At 40.0% G+C, this 26,983-nt stretch overlaps 1 protein-coding gene across 3 annotated transcripts in view; it reads right to left on the reverse strand.

Annotated features, from left to right (window-relative positions):
- The window catches only part of Prkacb (protein kinase cAMP-activated catalytic subunit beta), an 89,780-nt gene that overhangs the window by 32,180 nt on the left and 30,617 nt on the right, over positions 1 to 26,983 (reverse strand). For 2 of the 3 annotated variants that reach the window (XM_051195023.1, XM_051195013.1), the window contains exons 2-3: positions 2,513 to 2,574; positions 549 to 677 (exon numbers count right to left, since the gene is read on the reverse strand). In XM_051195023.1, coding sequence (XP_051050980.1) covers positions 549 to 677; positions 2,513 to 2,574 — 191 coding nt within the window. Of the gene's footprint in view, positions 1 to 548; positions 678 to 2,512; positions 2,575 to 15,696; positions 15,852 to 26,983 lie in introns of those variants that run through there. The other variant, XM_051195031.1, reaches the window with a different exon arrangement.

The raw sequence follows: 26,983 nt of genomic DNA on the forward strand, positions 1-26,983 counted from the left end.
ATCACGTCTGTCCCCTGGCTACTTCCCCACTATGATGCCACCAGATTTCTACCTGGATCCCAACAGACCAAGAAGTCAGTCTCTGTCAGGTAACACCTGAGTAAGATAGCAATATTTACCCATGTCTGTCCCTAAACTGTTAGCTAGGAATCCAAAAACAATGCTCACTATTTAAGGTATTAAATACTTCAGATGTCCTGGTTTATCATATTGAAATAGAGACAATTAAAAGTTGTTTTATGTATAATACAGGTTTTACAGTTTTCCATAACTTAATTGATATTTTAAATAGACCAAACTCAGTTATATCAAGCATAGAAGTTTCGGCTATAAATTAATGTAACAGTAACTAATGTCACTAAGTTTGTGTTCATCAGTCCGTGTACGCAGTATAATTGGGGCTTGCTCTGCACAGATGGAACTCTGCATTTTGTTAGTGTGCACAGACATATGTTATCAACAAGCATCGCAATGACCTACATCAGCCACACATTACAGCCACAATGAACTGCTTTAAAGAAGAGGGAGTAGGGTACCAGGACACCCACCTTCTGCTTGTCTAAGATCTTCATGGCGTAGTACTGTTCAGTGGCTTTATGCTTTACAAGCATGACTCTTCCAAAAGAACCCGTTCCAAGGGTTTTTTTCCTTTCAAAATCTTCGAGCCCAGCATTGCTCTATACAAGTATTTAGAAAATAATAATACAACAAACTTTTAAATTAGAAATTCCCACAGGACTACAATTATCATCATTCAGTGTTATATATCATAGTGAGAAATTTAAATGTAGCTTATCCGTGTAGAAACAACACATATAGACTCTTCATATTTCAGGTTATTTTCATCCTATATTCTCCATTGAGTAACAAAAGTTCAATAATAGGGGATAATTTTATAAAATGGAGTATAAAACACTGAAGGAAATAAAAGCCTTGGCAAAAACATTAATGGTCATATTTCAACTGCACTGTGAATTCCTAACACAGCTAATGAACTATGTGTACATTTTAAGAATTACAAACTCACAGTCAAATGATGTATATGGACACAGAACACCTGTAAATAACTGTACAAAATGAAAAGTGAGAGATCAGCTTTCATGCCTCCGAGGAAAGTGGGGTTCTATGTGTCTTTGTATGTAGTTACAGAACTAGATGACAGGCAAAGAACCAGCCATCAGCCACAGAAGTAAGAAGAGCCATAGAACTGTACAGACCTGTAAAACTAGATAACGGCCTTAGCACTTGGGAACAGCCAGAACTAGGCAATGTCCTCAAAACGGTGCAGTCCCAGGCATTCTCCTTGGTGACATAATAACCTAGCATTACCTAAAACAGGAAGGAGCGGAGTCTTCTTCCCACAAAGAACCGAAGCTGAAGTCTCAGAACAATAGTCAGATTCTTTCCCCCCTTGAATAGCTGTTTTGTTATAAGCACACATCTTTGTTTGGCTTTGACTAATGCATAGGACCGAAGAATTAGAGGCATCAATCCACTCAATGTGTTGCTGCCATCACAACAAGAAAATTACTGGGAACAAATTAGGTACTAGCAACAAGTAGTAATTGCTGACCCATCTGTTTAATAGGTTTTATTATGAAGATACTCATGAAAACATCAGAAAAATATTTTCAAGGCTCAATCTGCAGTGTGCAGCTTGAGCAAAACCCAGTATGGTCATGGTTCCTCTATACGTGACAGATCAGACAGCTTCAGTACACACAGCAACTTAATCTCCACAGTAAAGTAATGCTGCTTCAGAGACACACCCTGGTGTCTTACTGCATCATTACAGAGGAAAGCAGTATGACATTTTGCTTATAAAACTGTATGATATTGGTCATTTCACATTTGTGGGATGACCAAAGGAGAAAAGTCTTTACAATGCTGATTGAATTAACTTTATAGCTTTACATCTAATTTCTGACTTCACTGACACAGGGGGTTGCAAAGGTTAATATAGTCACCTTCAAGCAGTAAGACCAAAAAGTGTGCCACAGGACACCTCTTTATGTTTGACCATTGCTCTTCTTCATATAATAGAAGAATGCCCCCTTCCTTGTGCTCTTTCTAGTATGTCACGTGACAACTTGGATAACTGGAAATTAGTACTTCAGAAAACACTGCGCTTCCGTCACAGCGATTTGGAATTAGTATCAACATTTACAGACAATCATGACACAGAGCGTGGTGTAGAGAATTTGCCTAGGATATGTGAGACCCTACATTCAATTCACAGGACTGTGCCAAGAAACAAAATAACAACCACCACTTCTCTGCCCTTTAGGGATTCTATGACAAGCTGGTTGCTTCTTCAATGGAGGTGTCTATAAGATTTTCAATTAACCCATGACATCACAGCATTAGGGTAGAATTCCCACAATAGACAGTATAATATGTTTACTGATAACACTTAAAAACTAAACTTTCTAGAGTAACAATAAGATAAGCAAGAATTGTGAATTGTTTAACAGAGGCATCTCCAGTGGTGGGAAACATACAGATTCCTTACCGGGGGAGGGTTCTCCCATTTCCTCAGGAAGTCTTCTTTGGCTTTGGCTAGAAATTCTTTCACTGGAAAAGAGGAAAACAGATGGTGTCTGGTAAGGATGCTTACTTCATGTTGAAGGAGAGCATGCTATGTGGCGCTATGGACATAGGTGCCCTTGCCAGGACAAGTGTGCCCACCATGTGACATCACAGGGAGTTACTGAGCGCCTCCAATAACTTCAAGCCTAGTAACAATGTCCCAGAAAACATATTTTAAAGTCTTGTAAAAGACATCAATCAAGGACAAAATTGTGACTTCTAATAAGCTGGAAATGGTATTACAGAGTCTGAAACACAGGCTGAGGGTATTTGTATGTCTTGGTATGGAGTTTTGAGAACAATAGGCTTTGGTAAAGGGAAGTCCCAGGTAGAGGATTTGTGCTTTAGACCTGTGGTCTCTACCAGCGGAGAGCAAAGGAGAAACCACAGACTAACAGCTACAGGATCCACAAACCAATAAAACCCAAATGGAACAAAACACCACTAACAATACACACTACTTTAAAAACAAGCTTTGAACTTGTTGCGAAAATTAATGTCTAATTTAAAATTTACATTAAAATAAAGCCAAACAAAAGCCAGTGTTAACATAATGGCTAATAACAGCTGTATTTTTACGGAGCTGTGGTTTATATTGTTAGATTTGTTACAAAAGATGAGTTATTTTAGAGCATGCCCTGTTTACACACTCTTCCCACAAATTTACTAACAAGGGCTTCTGTTTTTAAAACAAATTTTGATATTTTAGAAACAAATAATGGTAAACATTTTTTTTAAGAATTTTGATATAGTTGTATGTTTTGTATGAAAAGTGAAAATACAATTGGATTATACAAGATTCCTTTACTATTTCTCTTTTGCTCAGCAGATTCCTGACACTTCCCTGTCTGGCTCTATGGAGGACTATGGATAGAGTAGGACTGGAAGCCATGGCAACAGTCGGATGATGGGGAAGACTTGAGAAACAATGAGTGGCCTGGACTAAAGCAACACTTATGCTGGACATGGTTATCGGGTCTATAATCCCAGCATAACGAAGGCTGGGGCAGGTGCACTGTGGTATGTTCAGACTAAGCCTGGGCTACACTGTGAGTCCCAGGCAAATCTAGTCTACAGGGAGAGGGTTCTGTCTCAAGCAAACAACAACAAAACTACCACAACAAAAACCAAAATAGAACAAAACAGAGGTCTGGAATGGGAACCCAAATTAGTCTTTCATGTTTTCTACAGTATACCTTTGGCCCAGCACAAACCAAAATGGCGCTTGACATTCTAACCGTTTTTGACATTTCAATATGATGATGACATACATCAGTGGTAGAGACTTGTATTAAAAGAACACTGGTTTATACATTTCTAGGAATATAATCTTACTATTTTCTAAGAACTATATTATACAGTATTTCCAAAACATCTATTATAAAACATAAACAATTAACTTCCAAAGTTAGGATCCTCATGTACCACAACCGTAAATGAATTGTTGCACCTAATTCAATCTAGGACTGGAAAAGTCAAGAGGTTTTGAATTATAGTATATTGGAAAGTGAGTATACTAGTTGCAGCTGAAGAGGTTTGATTTGTTTTGTTCAAGCTCCAGATCTCCAACCCAGGAACACATAATTGGCAGGTACTCTACTAATGAGCTTCATCCTAGGTTCAAGAAAGCTGGTTTTATTTGATTTTTTTTTTCATGGAATAGCAATGTCTGCATATGGCCATGACTTGGAAATGATGGCTGTAAGTTAAATTAAATACAAAGTATGTTGGAACATACAACTGTGGCTTCTCAGAGACCACACTTGGAGATTCTGAAAATTTGATTTTTTCTCATGTATATATACAAGTTGTTGTGCATGACTTCAGACAGAGTGGGGAGGGACCCTTGAGTGTCCTGCTGCAGCTCCTGTCATGCCAACTGTGAGCAGATCTGAAGGAAAGGAAAGTGACTGGTAGGCAGTGGGAGTGTATGACAAAGGTTTCTGCTCAAAGACAAGTTTCCTCTTCTGGTGATGAGCTGTGAGAAAGACTTCTGATGCTCCTCAATATTCTTCAGTAATCTGATCTTTGAAATATTCTCCGCACTCAACAGTATTCTGAGTTCACTGACAAGTCATACTGGAAGGAGCAAACAGCTCAGAAAAGTTTCATGGGAAAACTATTACCAATAGGTGCAGATAAAAATATTAAGTTTCAGTAACATTTAAACATAGAAAGGCATTTCCCTTTAGAATTAAGGATGCATTAGTTATATCATCATCAAATAATACCATGAAGAAAACTCTGTTCCCGAAACATGCTTTTGTCATATTCAATCTGTAAAAACATGTAATCTCTAGGATGCATGTGCACTATTTAGAAGCAAAGACAAATATAGTCAGCTCTCAATAAAGTAGTTGCTATGTATGTATGTATATCTATATCTATATAACTAAAATATTTTATATATTTAAAGAACAGACAATGCAGAACCACATGTATTTGCCATGGATTTTATTATTTTCAGATATGGGTGGATTTAACTTCTGTTTTTCTGTAGGTGTTGTGATTTAAGAGAAAGATGCCATGCGACAGGGTTCAAGCAGAGGTTTTTATTTTTTTAAAATAGGGAAAAAGATCATAAAAGGGGGAAGGGGAGGGGAAATCAGTCTCTGGAGATAGAAGAGAGGAAGGAAGGGGAAGAGAGAGAGACAGAAAGAGAGAGAGAATGATGGGAGGTAGGCAGGGCCCTTTGAAAAGGGAACATAGTGACTGCACAGACCGTGCTCCTAATGGCTACAGCTGAGGGTGTATCCTGTCAGAACCCCAAGGACAGGCCAGCACAGATGCCTAATACTAACAATAGGTATTTTCAAATTGTTCCCTCTGACATATTAATAGGAAACAAAATGAGAGTTGGGGAAGATAGGTAGACCCACACACTGTTCCTCATTCAATTCAAGGTAATAGAGCAAGCACAGTGAGGGTCTCAATGTTCAGTTTTCTTCTGTTCTAATATATGATCCTTGTAGACAGTAGCCCTTTGAACCAGTGTGACAGGCTGATACAATGTGGGAACCTGGTACACAATAGCAATAGCTCTCTAGCTGTGTGATCACAGGAATCTTCAGCAAAACCTCAAACAATGTCTACCTACTACTCTTAGGAATAACACTTCAAGGAAGGGTTTTCTGCAAGTGTATTTTGTTCTGTATTGTTTAATAATGGAGCAAACCATGTACAAAAAAGGGCACACCAAACCTCAATTTACACACAATTTTACTTATTATCCACATTAAATGATTTTCTCTTTGGCTTTTGTCATTTCTAGAGTCTATCACGTTGCAGTCTAAAAGAGCATACCAAAGGAATCTCTATATTCATCCAGGGTTTGTTCTCTTTATTCATTACTAGCCAAGGGATGAAGGAAGGTGCAACAAGAGACAGGTTTCATGCATTTCCACAAAAAACAGAAAAAATATGAAAATATACTCATTTCTTACCACTCTTCCTCCCCCCCAATACTGGTGCTTTTACATATTACTTGAAAGCAAGCCACAACTTCAAAGTCAGATTAAAGCTCATTTTAAACAGAAAACTTCAAGTACGGCATAATTTTACCCATGCAATCATGTAGCTCTACAACGAACAAGAATGTTTCAAGGGTGACACTGAGCAAATCCACAAGGCGTTGTTAGATGAACTTGATGGATGCTTATCTATCATGACACAATGTGAGTCACACTGTGCCAAGGCCTAACGGTTAGATGCTATCATGGGCATCTCATGTGCAGAGTGTGTAGATTTATTAGAGTCTCTAAGGGGAAGCACTTCATCTCCCCCATTGCACAGTGAAAGGACCACTTTCAGTCCAAGGACATTAGAAGACAGAAGCAACAGACTACAAGCTTCCTGGGTCAAATGTGCAACTACAGTACTAAATTACTAAATTATATCATTATATCTTTTCAAAAGCCACCCATCAACCTGCATAATCCTAAGCGACATACATTCACGTGTCTTCTGTCCTCTATCTACTACAACCTTCCATTTCATGGTGTTATATTTATTATCTGTAAATTATCACAGAGACTGTAATACCTGTATGGTGATCTTACAAAATTCCAAACAAATTAAACAAATCATCTCCTTCATTACAAAGATATTTTATTAAACCAAAATAATAAAATCAAACTATGAGAATAATAAAAATTTGCAAATTACTGAGTAGAAAGTTTTAAAGTAAATACTTGTTTTATTAAAAAAAAAAAAAAAAGAGTTGCCTACCAGATATTTCTGAAGAAGAGGAAGCTTGTATACAAAAACAAAATAATGATGATTAAAATACACTCATAAAGTGGCATGTTAGAATAAAGTCACTTATACATTTTCTAGAATAATATTTGTAGAGATAAAATGTTAATATAAAAACCCATGTATTTGACTGCTTATATTCAAATAATATACTTTAAAGTATCAAGAAATAAAACTAACAATTGCTGTTTGATGCCAAAATTTGTTTAATAATTATTTTCCTTAAAATAACAAGAGGTGGCTGGGCATGGGGGTGCACTCCTTTGATCCCAGCATTTGGGAGGCAGAGGTAGGCAGATCTCTGTGAGTTCAAAGCCATCCTAGTCTACAAAGTGAGTTCCAGGACAGCCAGGACTGTTACACAGAGAATCCCTGTCTTGAAAAAAATAACAGAAGTTCTGTTAGAGTTGGCCGGAGCTCCTGGAGAGTTGGGTGAAGCACATGGGGACTGGCACACATCTGCACAGAATCTCCAAGGTTATAGCGAAAGGTGGGAGAGTGGACATGCCGGGTCGAGGTGATCTTGTGTAAGAGGCATGAACTCATTTGTTCAAACTCAGTCACTGAGAGAAATCGAGGAGAATGAACAAGGAGCATTCTTTCTGCAGTGAGGAACAGAGGAAAGATGCCCACCCCACGCTTCTCTACACCACTGCACTGTTAGCTACAGTAACCACGAGACAAGGAAAAGGTTAAGGCCCAAAGTGTCATGATCCACATGACATGATCCACATGTACAGTTGTCCACACACAAAGTCAAGACACTCTACCATTATGATCTCAGAATGCACAATCTGGCAACTGCTGGACACAACATCATTCTGTAAACATCTACACAGTGATGAGCTGAATTCAGGATTTCTTTCTTATTCTCTGGAAGTCTCCATATTGGACTAAACATTTGAAGTTTTAATCTAGGTTTGTCCTATTTGGAGAGGGCCTCACTCTATGCCCATGGCTAGACTTCTATATGCTATGCTTCAAACAGGCTTAAACAGAGGCCAATCCTCCTGTCTCGGCCTCCTGTAATTCCAGTGTTGGGATTGCAAACATACACTCCCAGGCTCAGCTTGAATAAGTGAGAATAATTTTCATCTGTTCTTTAAAATTGCTTCCCATCAGCTTAATGCTTTGGCTGGCTCTTGGGAATCTATTTCTCAAACTGGATTGCCTTGCACAGCTTAAATACAAGGGGAGGTGCTTAGTCATAACCACAACTTGATACACCATGCTTTGTTAATACCCATGGGAGGCCTGCCCCTTTCTGAACTGAAACAGAGGAGGAGTGGATTGAGAGGGGATGGAGGGGAGCGGGTAGGAGGAGAGAAGGGAAGGGAAACTTCAGTTGGGACATAAGATAAGTAACTAAATAAAAAATGTTGCTCTTCTCTATACTTTCTCTTCTGCACCTGCCCCTCACATCTGTGCTCTTCACCTGTGTGTACTTTCACAAACACATTTGTTTGTGTAGCGCTTTTCTTCAACACTTCACAATCTATGTTAACGTATCTCACATTCTATTTTAGCTCCACTCCAAAAACTTCAACATATAGTTGAATTTTAATTTATATAAATTCTTGGCCCAAGAATTATTGACATTTTGTAAATCTATAAACTAACATATTTGTGTTTGTGAATGAGTCTTTATTGACTGAACTCAATTATTCCACGTCCAAGACTGGAAGTAAATAAATGTAATCTCATGTGTTCAGAATTTGTTGAATATGTTTAATTATAGAATTGATTCTATAACTATTCTTTATATTTGTTTATTCTGTGATTACTAGGTCAGTTTTGTTTTGTGCATTTTGAGACTCAGGCCTTTGTGGTTTTCATTTCTTCTTGTTATTGATGTTAAATGCTAACCCACATAATGACTCCAATCTCTGAGATACTACTATGTGATTCTCTTGGGAAGGCCCAGACCCTCACAAGTGTGGGTGTTTTGTTTTAGGGTGGTGAATAAAAGCTTGAATGATGCATTGCCTGTAGAAAATGTGAAGGGCTTTTCCTAGCAGAGACTGAACTGGTTTCTACTGGCACTAGTGTGTTACCAGCCTGGCTCTCTCCCAACAGAGTATATATTAGCAGCTCCTTATACCACAAAATTAATATATATTAATCCCAAAACCTGCTTGAGGGGAAGCGGCTGCTGATGGCTTCCCAGAAGAGGCATCCCACATGAATGAGTACACATCTCATCCTTGACCCAGGCACTCAAGCCCAGAGATGAGAGTAGAGTCGGGTTTCCTGACCCACATTGCACTGGGAACATCTTTCCAGGGTCCTGACTGCATAATCCCAGGCTGCATGATGGAAGGGTGTGGATTCTCTTTGTGAGGACATTTAACAGGAAAGCCCTCAACTGGCCACAGGAGGGGCACACACCTTTAATTCCTGCACCCAGGAGGTGGATCTCTGTGAGCTTGAAGCCAGCTTGGACCACATAGTGAGTTCTAGGACAGCCAGACCTACCTAATGAGGCTCTGTGTCACCACCCCTGCCTACCCCCCCCCACAAAAAAAAAGAAGAAGAAGAAGAAGAAGAAGAAGAAGAAGAAGAAGAAGAAGAAGAAGAAGAAGAAGAAGAAGGAAGAAGGAAGGAGAGAGAGAAGGACAAAAGCCCTTCAGACAACAAATTCTGAAACTCTAAGGCTTGTTTCCACTTCCCACCTGCTTTTCTACACCCTGGGAATTTCTTCTAATTCTTGTGAATTTAGAGTTGACATAAGGGACGCTTGCTAAGAGTCTTCAGCATTCCAAGGCACTGGATCTTCGCTTTGTTTCCCTCTCTCTTAGAAGGACTTCTAAGTTATGTGGCCTCCAATTCTAGGTGTTTTGTTTGTTTGTTTTTCCTGATTGGAAGAGTTTCACATGAGATTTTAAGATGTAAAGAGACCTAGATATTTGAGGATTGTTTTGTTTCTCTTAAAGTTTAAAGCTGCCACCAGAAAGTACATGGTGTCTACATCTTTGTTAATTCTGTCAAAACACAATGACTCCTGCTGATTGGCAGACTCTGGCTTCTCTTGAAGACGTCTGCTCATGTGATCTTCTCATGTATTAGGTGTGTAGCATGGTGACAGTACATGCTGTAGGCCCCTGCCACCAAAACAAAAAACTTGTTTTCCTCATTTTTAAAACAAACATCAACAACAAAACTGATCTTCCCACTGCTCCTACTGTCCTATGTGAAGACTGCTCAATGAATTTGTAGAATGGCCTGCTTTTATATACCATGGCATTCACTTCGTAGGCATTCCTTTTACTTTCTGAGACAGGACCTCAGTTTTGCTGAACCAGTTCTGTTCTGTATATTTTGAAGCAGTATCTGGCTGTAGAGCCAAGAATGTTGGCAAACTCCCGAGTCTAGGTTGCAGACTGCACCGCCACACCTGGGTCCGATTTCACTTACTTATATTTATTTGTGGGGTGTGTGTGTGTGTGTGTGTGTGTGTGTGTGTGTGTATGTGTGTGAGTGTGAGTCTGCACCCCACCATATCTATTACCCTGAGAAAGTCCCTCTGAACCACAAGGAAGCTGTTTTGGCTATAATGGCTGGCCACCTGTCTCTGCCTTCAGTGTTGGGGTTACAGGCACCTGAAGCCATGCAGTAGTGAGATATCCACCCCGCCTGAAACTGTTGCACTGACCATGCCAAGGGCGTGGTCACAGGTGAGGACATGGCATGATAGGGGTGGTCCTGAGACCCAGTTCAATCTCTCTTGGTTCCAGGGTCGGAGAGCAGCCTGGGCATGGATCCTTGGAGCAGGAACTTGAGGGTCATTGGTCTTTCGTGTAAGTGACTTCTCCCCAAATAAAATGATAATCCATATTATAACCTCATCCCGTGTATCTTAATCTGTGCATCCATAGCCATGCCTAGCTTTTATGTGGGTCCTGGGATCCAAGCTCACACCCTCAAGCTTACCCATGGAGCCACCTACCCTGCCTGTATATTGAAAATTTTATCTTGCTCATTTCCTTCCTATCCTAGAAGGGCTTATCAGGTTAGTCTATTTACTCTCCCACCATGGCCTGTTCTGGGATCCCCTGATCTGATGCAGCCTTCCCTTATCACAATGGGCTTCTACACTATTCTTCCTGGTTTTCAGCCCCTTCTTCCCATCGTAGTCTTTTGTTGTTTTCTTAAAGATTCACTTCATTTATGAATGTGCATGCAAGTGTCCATGTGTATGTGTGAATTTACATACACATAAGTGTGCTTTGGGAGCTGGAGTCACAGGTAAAGTCATATGCTCCCTGATGTGGATGTGCTGGGACTTGAACTCAGGAACTTACAATTGAGTAGCAAAGGCTGAGCCATCTCTCCAGCCTCTCTGGGTTTATTTCATTTCCTCTGTCCTAATTTGAATCCCTTGAAATGTTAAGCAGTCCAGATGTTCTCCACAGGTTTTTTTGTTTTTTTTTTTTTTAAATATGTTCATCCTTTTATCTTGAAGGCCCTGGTTTTATCCTTTAATCGTGTATAGCCTTTTTTTTTTTTTTATAGGCTCCACATTGTTGTTTTGCTTCTTGATCCATAACCAATGGGAAGTTTTTAAAATCTTCACATATAAGGTAGTTGATTTTTCTTTTGACATATCACCTCCTATTGTAGGTACTATTAGAATTAAGTGCATAGATATTTTTGTCTGTATGTACATACATTATTTTAAAAAAAAACAGCAACTTTCAGTGATCGTAGGAGCTGGAGAGCTAACTCAAGAATTAAGAGCACCAGCTGCTCTTGCAGAGGACCCAGGTTCAGTTCTCAGCACCCACATGGAGGCTCACAGCCATCTGAAACTCCAGTTCTAGGGGATCCAATGCTTTCTTTCCTCTGTCTCTGGTTCACTGTACACACAGGGAGTACATACATAAGGCAAAAACAGTCATACAACAACATAAAGGAAATGTGCAAATATTCAGGACTACAGGGGACCTGCTGGTATTGATGCTAGGCACATCAAGGGAGAAGGCTGTCATACCAGGAAAACAAAGGCTGACTTTTGAATTTGCAATGACCTAATGAATTCTTGGCTGTCCCAACAGAGGTGCTGGAATGCAAAAGCAAAGGGTAGCCTTCCTCAGGAGCCTCACCCTGGGAAGTCAGTACAGGTGAATAGTTGTTTCTCTTTCTTGAAGGCAAACAATTCAGAATAAAACAGAGTGTAGCGGGCGGTCATTCTCTGGTCTAGTTCATTCCCAGGAAAATGCCCTTCCTCAGCTGGAGGACTGCTGCACTGCATGGCCTTCTCAATGTTGTGCTTATGTTTTCAGTCAAACATAAGAAAGGGAAACTAACCAGCTGCTTATTCTTGTTCAGGTCCGCAGCATTTCTGGGAGCCATAGAAGATTCAGTTGTCTTCTTCACATTCACCCTCAGTTACGCTGGACCAAGAGGCAAGCTCACTTAGAACATTTCTAAATTGACACATAAAATGTGTCCATATTTACAGTGTGCCATATGATGTTTCTGGGGATGTATTATATGGTCAAGTCAGCATGAGCTCATCTGTTTCCTCAATGCCTTATTTTTGCTGTGAGAACATAAGAAATCTTCTCCCATTGAACTAGCAGAATGCAGAATCCTCACATCTTGTCAGAGAGGCAGAAGCATGCACAGACACAGTGTTTTCAGGCTGCTGAGCTATTGAGTTCCTAGGCAAAGGTGGACCTAAGCTTGGACAAAGACTAGCACTGGGACTGGTAAAGGAACCTGAAATCATAACACCCTTCTTGGCTTTCCTTTCTAAGATAAAATGACTTTCATTTTCTCTGTGTCGTACTGTCAACACAGCATGCAGCTTAGGTTTCTGTGCCGTTTGTGCAAGATGGAGCTTAGTCACCATACACATTCAGTTACCATGCACTCCTGGCTCACACATCTTTCAATAGAACCTGCATCACTGCATCAAAATCCTACCTGAAGAACAGGAGAGGGTGGCATGCAGGAACGACAGTCAACAGGTGCTTGGTCACAGCTAGAAAGGGAAGCAAGAGCTATTCTGTTCATGGAGGCTGCTATGTCTTCTAGTCAAGGGGCTTTATGGAACTCAACAGAATTTTGTGACAACTCCTTCACAAAACTTGCTTAAAAAGAGAAAAATCCTCACCAAATGAAAACCACCCAGAAGGGACAGGAAAGACTCTTGCATAAGCAATTTTTAAATCTGGAAAGACGGGAGAGGAGAAGAGTACTATTTAGCTTCTTCATCACTTTGGTCTTTGTGTTTCAAGAGGGACATGTGACTACAGTATTTTCTGGGACAGTTCACTGAGCTGATATGGTTCACTGGTTATATTACTTGGTCACTCACTTAGCCTTTAACTGAACTTCCCTGCTTCACTTGGGATACTGGAATAATTGCTACAAGCATACATATGGCCAAAGGAAGGCTTTCACCCAGGAGCCCCAGAGCTAACGCTTAGGAATTCACAGTAAATATATGTTTTCCTTTTAATAAAATACTGTTACATGTCATACATGTGTTTGGAAGGTACAGAAACATCACCTTCAGCGTTTGTATGGAAGTCCTGAAAGCTGTGGCGATTCTCACAATTTTTCACAATTCTCCCAGATTTATATTCCTTACTCATTACTTATTCATTACTCATACCTGATGCACAGATTAGGAAGGCTGTGGATATCTCCCGGCTTGTTGAGGAGTTTAGTCTTTATTTGTGTGGCAATTACAGAATTTCAAGTTTCACAATGGGTGAAGAAAAAAACTTATTTTAATTTAAAAAATCAGTGTGGAAAGTCATCTGAAGAGATAGGACACTGGGAGCTTGGGAGTCAGAAAATGGTGCTGACCGGAGACTGAGTGTCAGCTCCAAAGGCATTCCTGATGATACTAGATCTGGAGAAAACTCCCGATGTACAATCAATGCAACTAAATGATCAAATACACAACTGGGTCGACAAGTTGTAAATAAGATTCTGGCCTTCATTGCTCATATGGCCTGTGGGTCATTAACAGAAGTGTGGACCCTGGATAAAGGAACAGATAGATGTTAAGAGAGAGGAAGAAAACTGGCTCTGGAAATGGATGCTTCAGGTAGTGACTGAGGCGTGGGCATGGATGAGATCACTCGGAAGACGAAGCACTGAGAGGGCCAAAGACAGACTTCCAGAGATGAATATCTAATTATCAGGATGCAGGAGGGAATGGCTTCACAGCTATGTCCACAAACATAGCTGTGCGTGTACCACACACATAAACACCACACTGTAATTTCAGACTCAGGTAAAAAGGCCTAATATTTGATTATTTTTACTAGTGAAGCCACATTCTCTTATAATTTTCCATATTTAGAAATGGCTAGAGCATTCGGTCACACAATATGTGAAATTATTTGAGACTGAATATTCTTGAAAAAGCCAATATCTATTTGTTATTACCACACTTAGTGAGGCAGAAAAGGCTGTAAGGGAAGGCAACTACGACCAAGGGCATGATGTACTATCTTTAACCCATAGCTTTCTTGAAAGAAAACTAAAACAATCAAGCAGCAATGTTTTCAGTTAAACACATCAGACTATAAGATCCTCACAACACTACAGTGGTTGCTGAAGATTCCAAGGTTATTGCAAGTTCTCAAAGGAAACACAGCTTTACTCAACCAAATAAAAAGAAAGATAACCAGGTCTATGCAGTTTCATATCTGTGAAAATCCAAAGAAATGTCAACATATGGATTTCACAGTATCAGCCCAAATTTCAAGGGCTAGATCGGAAATATGGCCTCTGGAAACAAGAACATAATTGCCCAGGCAATTGTTAACACTGTGCATGTACACAGCCCCTTGTGTAGGGAATGCCACTCTATAACGTGAAGAGCGAGCGTTACTGCAGCAGGACATGGAGGAGTTCCTGCTAATAATGAAGTCATCACTACGTATGGAAGGAAGGCTCTTTGGCTCTGAATTTCTTCACTATTCCACAAAATCCCAAGTCTTTCTGACCAAATGTCTCAAGTGTGACCCCTTAGCACAGGGTCAGGGCCACACAGCGCTCCCCACTCCCCAGTGAGTGGCACCTGGACCAGCCCTTTCCGCCTCAGCAGAGATGGAGCAAGCTCTCACTCTGACAGCAGCATGTCTATTTTTAGCTGCAGGTTTGCTTGAAGTGAACAGCTCCTGCTCTCTGATAAGCTGCAGTACATACTATGGCAGATTTTCTCAAAAAATAAATTAAAGCACTTGTAGACATGCTTAGAAAAATGAATAATCACAGCAAAAGATTAATTTTCACAAATGTACTTAGTCTCGTTTCCACAAAATCATTTAAACAAAGCCTCCAAAGCCAAACACATATATTTATTTCATCCTTAATTCATTATTTCACACCAGTTATAATTAAAAGCCACCAAAAAGAAAAATCAATAAAATTTTGGCAGCATCTTATTTTTAGGGTTAGTGTTTTAAAAATAGATCCCAAAAGAAGCCAACAAAAAAATACTGTTTGGATGACAAAACTAATTAAAGTCAAGTTAAATATGATTACCTTGAGCACCATTTACTAAAATAAACCCTCTTTGTAGTGTATGGTCTTCTAGTCATTAATATACAACACAGTCAACAACAACACTGCTAGTGAATACAAGAAGTCAAACCATAAAGAAAGCCACAAAAGGGATGCTGGTTCCATCAGCACTGTTATTGTTTATAGTTCTTAATGGCTTTAAAGGCACTTTATAATAATGCCTACTTTACAAGCATCAAAACACGCGTTATGTACCACAGCTCTGGCCTTTATAACTACCTCGACATAAATATCTTTTCCTTCTGCAGTTAAGTATTTTTAAAAAAACATATACAGCGGAAGAGTCTCCGAGACCATACTCACCATTCATGATGACAGCCAACCTCTCCAGAGCATATTGCTCAGAACAACAGCCCACAGCAAAGGGAGTTATGCTAATCTCTGGAGGCAGAGCAGAGCTGATGGTGTAAACACATAGGCTGGAGCAGGCAGCCAAACAGCAGCGCTCTCTCTTTTGTTTTAAAAAGCAAAGCCCCCAGAAGCAAAGGATGACTGCCCAGTAGGAGGAACCCAGATAACAGGATAATGCCAAAGAATTTTTATGTAACCAGGTTTATTTTCTTCCCCCCAAGCTAGCCTAGCTTCCTTCATATACCTCCAGAATAACTCAAAATGGCAGAGAGAAAATGCGAGCCAGGATGTATAAGATATTCTCAATTGTAAAAGCACAAGTTGTTACCACGGCAACATTAGACCAGCATTATCGGTTTCCTTCTTATCCAAGAGGTAGCTTTCCTAAAGCTTTACTGAAGCAAAGCAAAATGCCTTTTTATTTTAGGGCAACATGATCTTCAAATTAAGACATTCTAAACATTTAAGCGACAAACTACCCTTTTTATACATCTTTCCAAGATACTTTTAAGATGCCCTTTCCGTCAAATACTCACACAATCCCATGCTGGATCCAGTCAGGAAGGAAGAGCAGAATGATTGCTCCTAAACGCTTTTCATTCCAGCAGCCCCCGCTGCCAGCTGCGGACCTCACGGAGACTAAAGTGCTGTGAGCCGCGGCTAGTGACTATTGGCAATGAATCTTATTGCCCAGATCGCTGACAGCTTTCATTTTTCATGAGCCAAAAGCTATACTGCAGCACAAAATGTTAACCATTTAAACATTCTGTATGGTGGGAGAGACACCTGCTCGTGTAAGGGGAAATCAGGGAATAACACTTGTAAATTTCCATTACATTCAGCATTAAGCGTCTGATACTACCCAGGTATTATCTAAAAAACAAAGCAAAACAAAAAAACAAAACCAAAACAAACCACAATCATTATTTCAGTGTGACATTCCTCCCATTCAACAGGACTCCAGGACAGAGTGTAGGGCACAGTGGGAAGGCTGGGGAGCATGAGTGGGTTACTGTCATCTCACAGACCCAAGACTTGTCCCAGGAATGATACAAATGGCCTAGAGAGCCAAGTCTGTGAGGCAGTGTTAGCAGGTGAGTCTGCCCCTTTAAAGCCAGGAGAGGCAGGACTTGTGGTGATGCACATTCAGTCAGGAACCTTCCCCAAGAAACAACCAGCAAGCTGGACAGGATTGCTGGACAGGAGGTTCACTGCTCTGGTACAGATAACCACAGACAGGTTGAAGGCACCATGGGGCTCTGGGTGAGAACACCGAAATCGGTGCTCTTCATGTGCACTCAGATCCCCTAGTTAGGTCTGAAAGGCGTGGGGGCAGCACTGTCAGAGGAAGGCCTGAAGCTCCACAATGCAATACTACTAGTAAAAAGACAAACTGTAAGGAATTAGTGGGGGCAATGCCTGCTCCCTTAGCTTAGTGCCCTGGCAGGGAGGGGCAGCAGACTGGAGGTCTAGCAAAAGGTTTGGGGAGCAAATGGCAGCAAGACAGAGAGGAGCTCAGCTCTCTACACTTTTGCATGCACAGGACACAGTGGCCTCCATTCCAGACCCAAAGTTCAGTGCTGCCATGGCCCGAGCGTGTGCACAGTCCCAGCAGCACGAACTCCGATAGTGTACATCAACTGAGTCCTGGGACAGAATTGAGACATAAGCAGCACAAACCATGAAGGCCACGTAATCTCCAAACTGGACGAAGGATGTTTAAGTAAAAACACCAATTCCTGGAGGAAAAAGTTAAGCCAAATACTGAGTTGCTACAAATACATCATTTTAAGGACTCGACTTTGCCCAAACCCATGGTTCATACTGAGAAGACTAAGCAGTCAACAGAGAGCATCCCATAAAGTGAATTTACGTACAATTTAGAAAATATTTGCAAACATTTAGTAAAATATTGGACGGAATGAAGGGGAACAGTTGAAAGACTTGATGAGAATGATACAACAGATGTAAATCTCACTACAGATAGAGAACTATGAAAAACAGAGAACAGAGATCAATATAAAAATGCAAACTCACTATAATACTAATAGCACATTTCAGAGGGAGTGAAGCTAACCTGCAAATGTTTGCTGAAGATAGACTGTAACTACGAACAATACCAAGAACAGTGAACAGTCTAAAAGTGTATTTAATACTGAGGGCCCAACACACAACTAATAGGAACCAGGACCAAGAGTGGAAAATGTCTGAAGAAATAATGACTAAAAATGCCCTAACTTGAAAAAAAAATCCATACTCCATTCCAAGTGAAGCAAACAATTAAGCTAATGCTAACTAGGACAAACAGAAAGACTCACATCTAGACACTTTACATTCAAGTGTAAAATAAAGAAAAAGTAAAAAAATTAAAAGCACGAAGAGAAAAATCAGTGCTCATGTACAAGGGCAAAGCAATACAGTGAATGTTAACTTTTCTTTAGAAATAAGAGTGACCAGGAAGCAGTGAAATGATACATAGAAAATGGCAGTCTTCAGATGACAAGAAATGCTACTATTGGGTAAGCTGATAGGACGAAACAAAGAGTACAGTGTATGGCAAATCAATGAGGAAATATGTATATACACATATAATGATTATGCCTGGTGTGACATACGTGAGTGTGTGGTGCTGAGTATCAAATCTTAAACCTGTTGGGTATGAGTTTTCAAAATGAACAAATGCAATATATATGAAAATAACATCATACTTAGGAAATAAATTTATTATATTAGTGCAAAGATCTATTTTACTATAAATTATGTCAATTATACCCTGAAGTAGATTGTTACCAGATAAAATAATTAAAATCCAGTAAATCTATTAAGAAAAAATGTTTTAACGTTACAAAAAATCAACAGAGGCTTTCAAATGGTGTGATCTGTGTTTGCTCAATAAAAATGGAGGCATTACTAAGGGGAAATAGGATTAACAATAAGAACAAAATCAATGAAACAGAAAACAATAAAGCAAGATATAAACCCACCGAGTCAACAATTAATGTAATGAAAGAACACAAGTGAAGAGCAGTAATTATCAACCTGATTAAAAGGCAACGTCCAAACAGATGCCATCTGCAAGAGACACTTTAAATCTGAGAACAGAAGCAGGAAGGAGAGGGGGAAAGGCATCCCACCCCAACAATAGCCAGGAGACACTGGGTGTCTACACACACTGACACTGAGCAAAACACTTCACTCATAAACAGTATGAGCTTTCATTGTGAAACCAACCCAACCAGGGGAGTAAGTACTTAGTGCGTCTGTACTGAACAGAAGCCCTTACAATACGACAACAGACCGGACAGAACTGGAAGGAGAATTGGGTAGTTGTAGTAACTATCCACTTGTGACCTGTTTACAGAAGGGAGACCGTAGACAGAACGTGTCTGCAAGCCATTCTGTTGTGCAAACATCAGAGGGAACCATACACCTAGACAGCGGACTCTGACCCCCAACATACCTAAGGCTCTGGTGCAGCCTACTGCTCTGCCAGAGCTGCTCTCCAGATGTCTGGAAGCAGTTTCCCTCCACAACTGGCTTACTGTGGGTCCCCTAATGCTTCAGCTGTCTTCATGTCTATACCATAGCCTGCTCACTTTTAATAATCACGTAAACACGCAGAGTCGGTAGAAAAATCTCAATCATTGTAAAATCCCTTCCTACATTGCAAATGTACCGAGAGGGAAATATAAGGGAGATGTTTCATTGCTGTCAGTGAAGCACATCCTTTCCAGATCAGTCACAGCAGAATGGAGCACATCCAACAAACCAGCAGTGGGCTCACTGACTTCCACCTATGCAGTCCTCGGTGGCTCCCTCAGGTCAGTTGATGAGGTCTCTCACTGGCAGGATGAGCACAACGATATGAGTTTAATCAAACACAAGAGAAAATGATGCAGCGGATGCAGCACAGAAATGCAATGTGAGCTGCATGCGGCTGCTGCTCACATAACCTGGTACCCTGCTTCAGAAGATAAACAGTTTATCCCCCAAAACACAAAACCAGAACAAATCTGTTTATTCTCATTACCAGGGATTATGTAAGTCTATACATAATTCATGTGCTGCACCTTTATACAATTGTCAGAGCTGGAGATTTGTTGATGGCACTATTTCTACAAACACATGAACAATACACTGAACTATGGAATTAGGACAGCCGCAGCATCCCTACGCAACACAAATGTTTCAGCTCCATTACAATGGAGCTGCTACCACAGAGGTGGTTCACCATTCACCAAAACTCAGCAACTCAAAGCATGGCTACAGTTGGTGATCTCAAAACCCTTTTCTTAATAAATCACAGAAAAACTTGTCAGGCAGTGAGCAAGGATAAATTAAATTTGCACAATGCCTTAAACAATCCATAACATACAGCACCCAAAGTCAGCAGAACGGGATTCTTTTACAATGTAGATGGAAATGCTCTGTATTCATATGTATGGCAATATAGTAAGTGAATTAATTCAAAAGGCTTAGTCAATCTTTTCGAATATAACTATGGGCCCACAAGATAACAGAGTGGGTAAGACATCCAGCGCCAAGCCTGAGGAGCTGAGTTCCATCCCCAAGCTCCATGAGGCAGACAGAAAGAACCAACTCCCTGTAAGTGGTTGGCCCTCCAGCTTCCATTCCCGTGCCCCCCCCACACACACACGCGCGCACCATAAAAAGATGATGCAGTCAGTAATCTTTAAAAGCATAATTAAAGAATCAACAACAGAAAGATTTTGGAAATCCTCAACTCCTGGAACACTGAATCACAAAGGAAACACTCTGCTCAGCAAAGAAACAAGGGATAGCCATTTCTCGGATGCTCCTGGGAATCCATGCTGGCCAAATGCATCCTATTCCTAGGAGGTCCCATAACCTCACAGGACTGTGGGGCCAACTGTGAACCAACTAAAATACAAGATCATGGGCGACTAACAGGTTTCCAAGTGATAATTTCTTCCATTTTGTTGATTGCTTAAGGGGGAAACTTAAAAAAAAAAATGGAAGAAATGATCAATAAAATTGAAAATACAAAAGTGATTGAAAACTGCAAGTTGGACCAATAATATGGAACTACAGTAATACTATATGGAGGGACACTTAAATATGACAAAAATAATAATTACTGAATTAAAGAATAAAAATGGTATTATCACAAAGGCTAGAGAAACAAGGTTATAAAGACAAAACAAAACCACTATTGGCAATTTTACTATGGTGGTTTAAAAGAAAATGGCTCCCAACTGAGTGGAACTATTAGGAGGCGTGGCTTTGTTAGAGTAGGCACGGCCTTGTTGGAAGAAGTGTGTCACTTGGCGGTCTCATACATGCTCAAGGTATGCCCAGTGTCTCAGACTGCTTATCAAGACATGCAACTCTCAGCTTCTCCAGCACGTGCCTGCCTGCACGCCACCATGCCCCACCATGATGACAATGGACTGAACCTCTGGAATGGTAAGCCGCCCCAATAAATGTCTTTTTTTTTTTTTTTTACAAGAGTTGTCATAGTCATGGTGTCTCTTCAAAGGGACAGAAACCCTAAGACACATGCCAAGCATATAAGATGACTTAGATAAATTAGTCAAAAACACAAAATCCCAGAACTAAGTTAAATGAAATGAATAAATTATTTAAAAGTTACAAATCACCAAAAACTAATCCAGAAAGGAGAAATCATGAATACACACAAAAACATTAAAATAATTAAGTTTTATACCATAACCGAACGCTTAAACCAAATGGCTTCATAATGAGTACTATGGCGTTATCAAATATTATACTAATTTTAACAAGCACAGGGTATTCAGAATTATACAGAATTCCAAGCAAAGCACCCTTGTGGCTCATCTTATGAGGGCTGAAAGCAAAGCTGGACAAAGACCTAAACAAAACGACAGATCAGTATATCCACTAATGCAAAGGTCTCTACCCATATGCCTGCAGTCTGCTGCTGAAGGAATGATACTCCATGGCTATGCAGGCTCATCTCAGGAAACTAGCTAGTTCCACACTGAAAATCGGTGAATAAAATACCACATGACCACCAGCAGCAGCATTCCATAAACTCCAACAGACATAAAACCCTCTCAACAACAAGACTAGAAGGGGCTTTCTCTGACGATGATGGAGAGAAGAGTCCAGCGGATCACATCCACTTGACAGGGAAAGTAGGGGTGTTTTTCTATAAGACTAGGCACAAAACACTCATCCTCATAAACTCTGTATAGCCAAAGGAATGATGGGAAACACCTACAGAAGCTAAAAACAATTACAAAAAAAAAAAAAAAAAAAAAAAAAAAAAGCAAAAAACAGGAAAGAATTCAAAAGTGATATTAACAAATAGCATTAGTAGAAATAAAGTGCTTAGCTATGAATTCACAGAGACATGTGTATCAAGAAGGAAAAGACCATTGACAGAGATGGAGAGGCATGTCACTATTAGGATGGCAATTTCTCACAAATTAACCTATAGATTTCACACTGTTATCTACAGGAACTTTAGCAGACTTTTCTTTAGAAATTGACAAGCTGATCCAGAAATTTATATGGAAGACAAAGTCCCTGAATAGCTAAAATAATTTTGGTACAAGAACAAAATTAGGGGAATTGTACTACTTGATTTGAAAACTTGCTTTAAATTCAGTGACCAAATCAATGCAGCTGGCATTAAAACAAACAAACATAGCCCCCTGGTCCAGAACTAAGGGTTCACAGATGAAATGTACTTTGAGAATGAATGACTTTTGACAAAGGAATTAAGATAGTTTAATGAACTAAGGAAAGTTTTTGTAAAAAGTGAAGTAATAAAAGACAGACAGACAGACACACACACACACACACACACACACACACACACAATCCACACTTCACAGCAAATATAAAACTGAACAGACAGATATTACTAGGGGCTGGAGAGATGGCTCGATGACTAAGAGCAGAAACTACCTTTTTCCAGAGGACCCCAGTTCAATTCTCAGCACCTACATCATGGCTCACAACATCTGTAACTCCAGTCCCAAGAAATCTAATGTCCTCTTCTGGTCTCCATGGGCACTGCACACATGGTGAACAGACACTCAGACAAAATGCCCATACACATAAAATATGATACATAAAAACTTAAAAAATATGAGTGACTTTGGTAAAACAAAGACTGCATAGGGCCTGGCACAAAAGGTACACTACACAAAGGAAAGGGAGAGATAAAACTGATTTCATTAGCGTGACAAACTTTCTCTCCTCAAAGTTACCATTTTAAGAAATGATGAGACACGTCAGAAGCTGAGAGAAAATGTTTGCAAATTACAAGTCTTCAGAAGAATCTGGATTCAGAATATAAAATGGATTCTTAAGACATAAGAAGTATAATTTTGAAAGTGAACAAAATATTTAAATATACAAATATCCAAACCAGATACACAAATGTCTTCTGAGATAAACCAATACCACTAGCTGTTATGGACACAGAAACTGAAACCATCCTGTGAAATACCAATTCAAACCTCAAACTGGCTATATTCCAAGAGACTGATGCTACCAAGTCCGGATGAGCATATGAGGCAATGGCCTCTCCTGACATTACACGTGAAGTTTGAAAGAGTACAGCTACTTAGGGAAAACATGCTGGCCAGTTCTCAGGAAATATAAATACAGAGCACTGTCATTTCCTTCCCAGTCTCCTACTATATATCTACTGAAAAAAAAAAAAAGAACTATCTACACAGACTTGATTTTAAATAAATTTGCTCTACTCACACAACACAATTGTTCTGAAACAAACAGCAAGCAACTATTGATATATTCTGCCACACAGATGAAAGATGTCAGAAAAAGTACATTCTATATCATATAAATCCAGTGATGCAAAACATCTAGGCAAAGACATGAACAGAAAGAGGAAGTAGTCAAGTATTTATGAGTTTAGGTATGAGTGGGAGATCAGCTCCACTCAGATACAAAGAGATGTTATGGAAATAAAATTGTTGATTACCTGAATTCTTATGAAAATCACAAAAAATGTACAGAAAGTGTAAAGTGCCTGGCCTCTGTAGCACAGTATCTGCTAAGGTTGGGTGAGTATTTTTAGTAAATACCTCAAAAATTTTCAAAGACACTGCAAAAACCATAATAGGATAAGTTAGAAAGAATCTATAAGCATAAGTATAAAGATATACGATGTCAAGATAACAAACAAAGCATTTACTGAGAACAGGGTAGCAATATCAGAATGAACTCAAACTTTTTATGCTTCCAGGGAGTTAAAAATCAAACTGTACAGACAAACATACTGTAAGGATTAACAGACACACAACTCCAACTCTGTAAGTGTTCCTAAAAGTGAGTAGAGGATGATGAAGAGAACATACAGAAATCGTATATTCTAAAAAGAATGAGAGATGGAGGAATAGGGGGCCCTGGCAGTCTTGTTAAGAGCTGTTATCTAAAAGAAACATTAACTATGAACAAAGCTTACCAGAAGAAACTCCAAAAAGAAATTCCTATCAGAGTACTGTGAACAAATACTATTGAGGGACAGGTGGGGAGGAGGGAGGGAGGAAGGGGAGGGAGGAGGGAGGGGGAGGGAGGGGAGAGGGGGAAGAAGGGAGAGAGGAGGGAGGGAGGGGAGGGAGGGGGAGGGGGGAAGGGGAGGGAGGGAGGGAGGAGTAGGGAGGGAGGGAGGGAGATTCACTATTCACTTATCTGGCTATTACTCGCCATAGTTTTAAAAGTGTTGGCCTGAATTAAAGACCAAGCACAAAATGAAAAGTATGCTAGCTATATGCACTTTCTTGTAAAGAATAAGCAAATTAACTTATTCCAAATGGCATGTTTCAAATTTTTGGGGGCTCTTCTATCTAAGGTATGTTATAATTTTCCATAGAAATAATGTTAATGGGCTGGAAATATTGCTTGTTTACCCACCGTGCTCAATTCCCTGAGTTATATGCACAGCATCATACACACAGACTTGGGTAGTGGTGGTGAGAAATAGACTCCATATTGGCTTTCTACTATTACAGCCCAAAATTCTGCATTAGTGTGCTTTAAATATTACTTTGTTTCTTACTCTTGTTTCTGAGGGTAACATAATCTAAACTTCCCCAAATCCATCCTGAGTGAGGTAATTCAGTCACAGAAAGATGAATATAGTATGTACTCACTCATAAGTGGGTACCAGACAATAAGCAAAAGATACCTAGCCTACAATCCACAAACCCAGACAAGCTAGAACCCTCTTCCAGATACAGATGGAAGCAGATGCAGAAATCCACAACTAATCATGGGGCCAAGCTCCTGGAGTACAATTGAAGTGAGGGAGGAACAATAATATGAACAAAGGAGTCGAGACCATAATGGAGAAACCCACAGAATTAGCTGGCCTGAGCTAGCAAGAGATCACTGACTTGGGTCTCACAAATGTGGACTCTGCATAACACTGAACTAGAATCCCTTAATACAGGGGACCATGGCGTGGCTGGGACAATACATGAGGCCACTGGCAGTGGGTCCAAAATCTAACACTAACGCACAAACTGACTTAGTGGAGCCCATTCTATATAGAGAGATACCTTGCTCAGCCGAGACACAGAGGTGCGGGGGGTGGAGAGGTGCCTTGGTCTTGATTCAATGAGATGGGACTTAGTAGACTTCCTAGGGGAGGCCTTACCCTCTCCAAGGAGTAGATGGGAAGTGGGGAGGGAAGTGGGGAAGGCAGGAGGAGAGGAGGGGGGAGAAATGGTATTGGAATGAAAAAATAGATTAATAAATAAAATAAAAATGATTTTAATATTATGTGTATGAATGTTTTCTCACACATGTATGTATACATGCCATATGTGTGCCTGGTACCTAAGAAGGCCAGAAGAGGTCTCTGGATCTCGTGGAACTGGAATTACAAGCAGTTGTGAGCGCTCATGTGGGTGCTGGGTACCGAAGCAAGTCCTCTGCAAGAACAGCAAGTGCTCTTAACCCTGAGCAATATCTGTGGCCCCTGTAACAATGGCTTAGAAACTATGGCATAATAAATAAATTCAAAACGGTTTTTAAATGCGTAGAAATTGATTATAGTCAGTCAGCTCATAAAAGAGTTGCTGAATGAAGGAGCGACAAAAAAAATGATTTAGAGGTTACAATTACACAAATTCAAGGGACTAACAAATGGGGTTCAAAGAGCTTTAGAGGGGTAAGAGTGATAAATTAAGTCAATTACAGCACTTGAGCTGTAAGATATGAGGAAGCTCATATCTTAATCATGTACTTTTTCACTACAGTATTTAAATACACCCTTGACTAAAATGAACTTGTATCTGCCACAGAAACTGACAAGCATTTCTCGGGAAGGAAGGACAGGTAACAGGGTGGATGGTATCAATACATTTGCTGTTTAAAATGTTTCAGTTTAGACAGTGTTAGGTGTGGAAATCAATGGCTCACAACAGGCAAATCCTCAATTGCTTTCAGTTTTATATAATTGCAATTACAATAAAAATGATTTAAAGGAAAAATACAATAAATTTTCTAGGAAGACAAATCAACGAATGTCAATAACCTGTTTACTCTGAGTCAGTACAAAAAACAGAATTCCTCTGTGTTGTTACTTTGAACATGATGTACTCAAGTGTGCATGGAAATAACTCTTAAATTACCATTTAGGAATTACTGTTAATTTGGTAGTTAGAACTGAAACCCATACAAATGACTCTGTAGCCCATTTTCTATATTTATTCCTACAAATAGTGTCCCTGGAGAAGAAAGAAAGTCTGATTAAAGCTTATCATATTTCATATCTGCCATTTAATGAAAGGGACATAGCTGTTATCCTCAGGCTGAAGCTGGAGGACCACAGCACATTTGAGGCCAGCCTGAGCTACATAGTGAGTTCAAAGTCAACCTGAGCCAAACAAAACAAACAAATAACAAAAACAACAACAAAAAACTGTTTCAAAAACCAAAACCATGTTTGCCTAAATTAGCCTTCAATCCTTATTCAACAGTCCAAGAGCCTTGGTTGCTTCTTTCAATAGCACGTTGGGGTGAGGCTCGCCTGGTATTTTGGGAGACCCAAAATGAACTCCCAGAAGAGCTTCCTGCAGTGCTTTCTACCAACGGCTCCCGCTTGGCCAGGCGAGATGGCTCAAAGTGGGAAGGTATTTATTTGTCCCTGAACCTGGTGACCTGAGTCCAGTCTCAAGACCCACACAATGGAAGGAAAGAACTAACTCCTGAAAGCTGTTCTCTGACTTCG

The sequence above is a fragment of the Phodopus roborovskii genome, unplaced genomic scaffold, assembly GCF_943737965.1.
Source record: "Phodopus roborovskii unplaced genomic scaffold, PHOROB, whole genome shotgun sequence".
Classification (NCBI taxonomy): domain Eukaryota; kingdom Metazoa; phylum Chordata; class Mammalia; order Rodentia; family Cricetidae; genus Phodopus; species Phodopus roborovskii.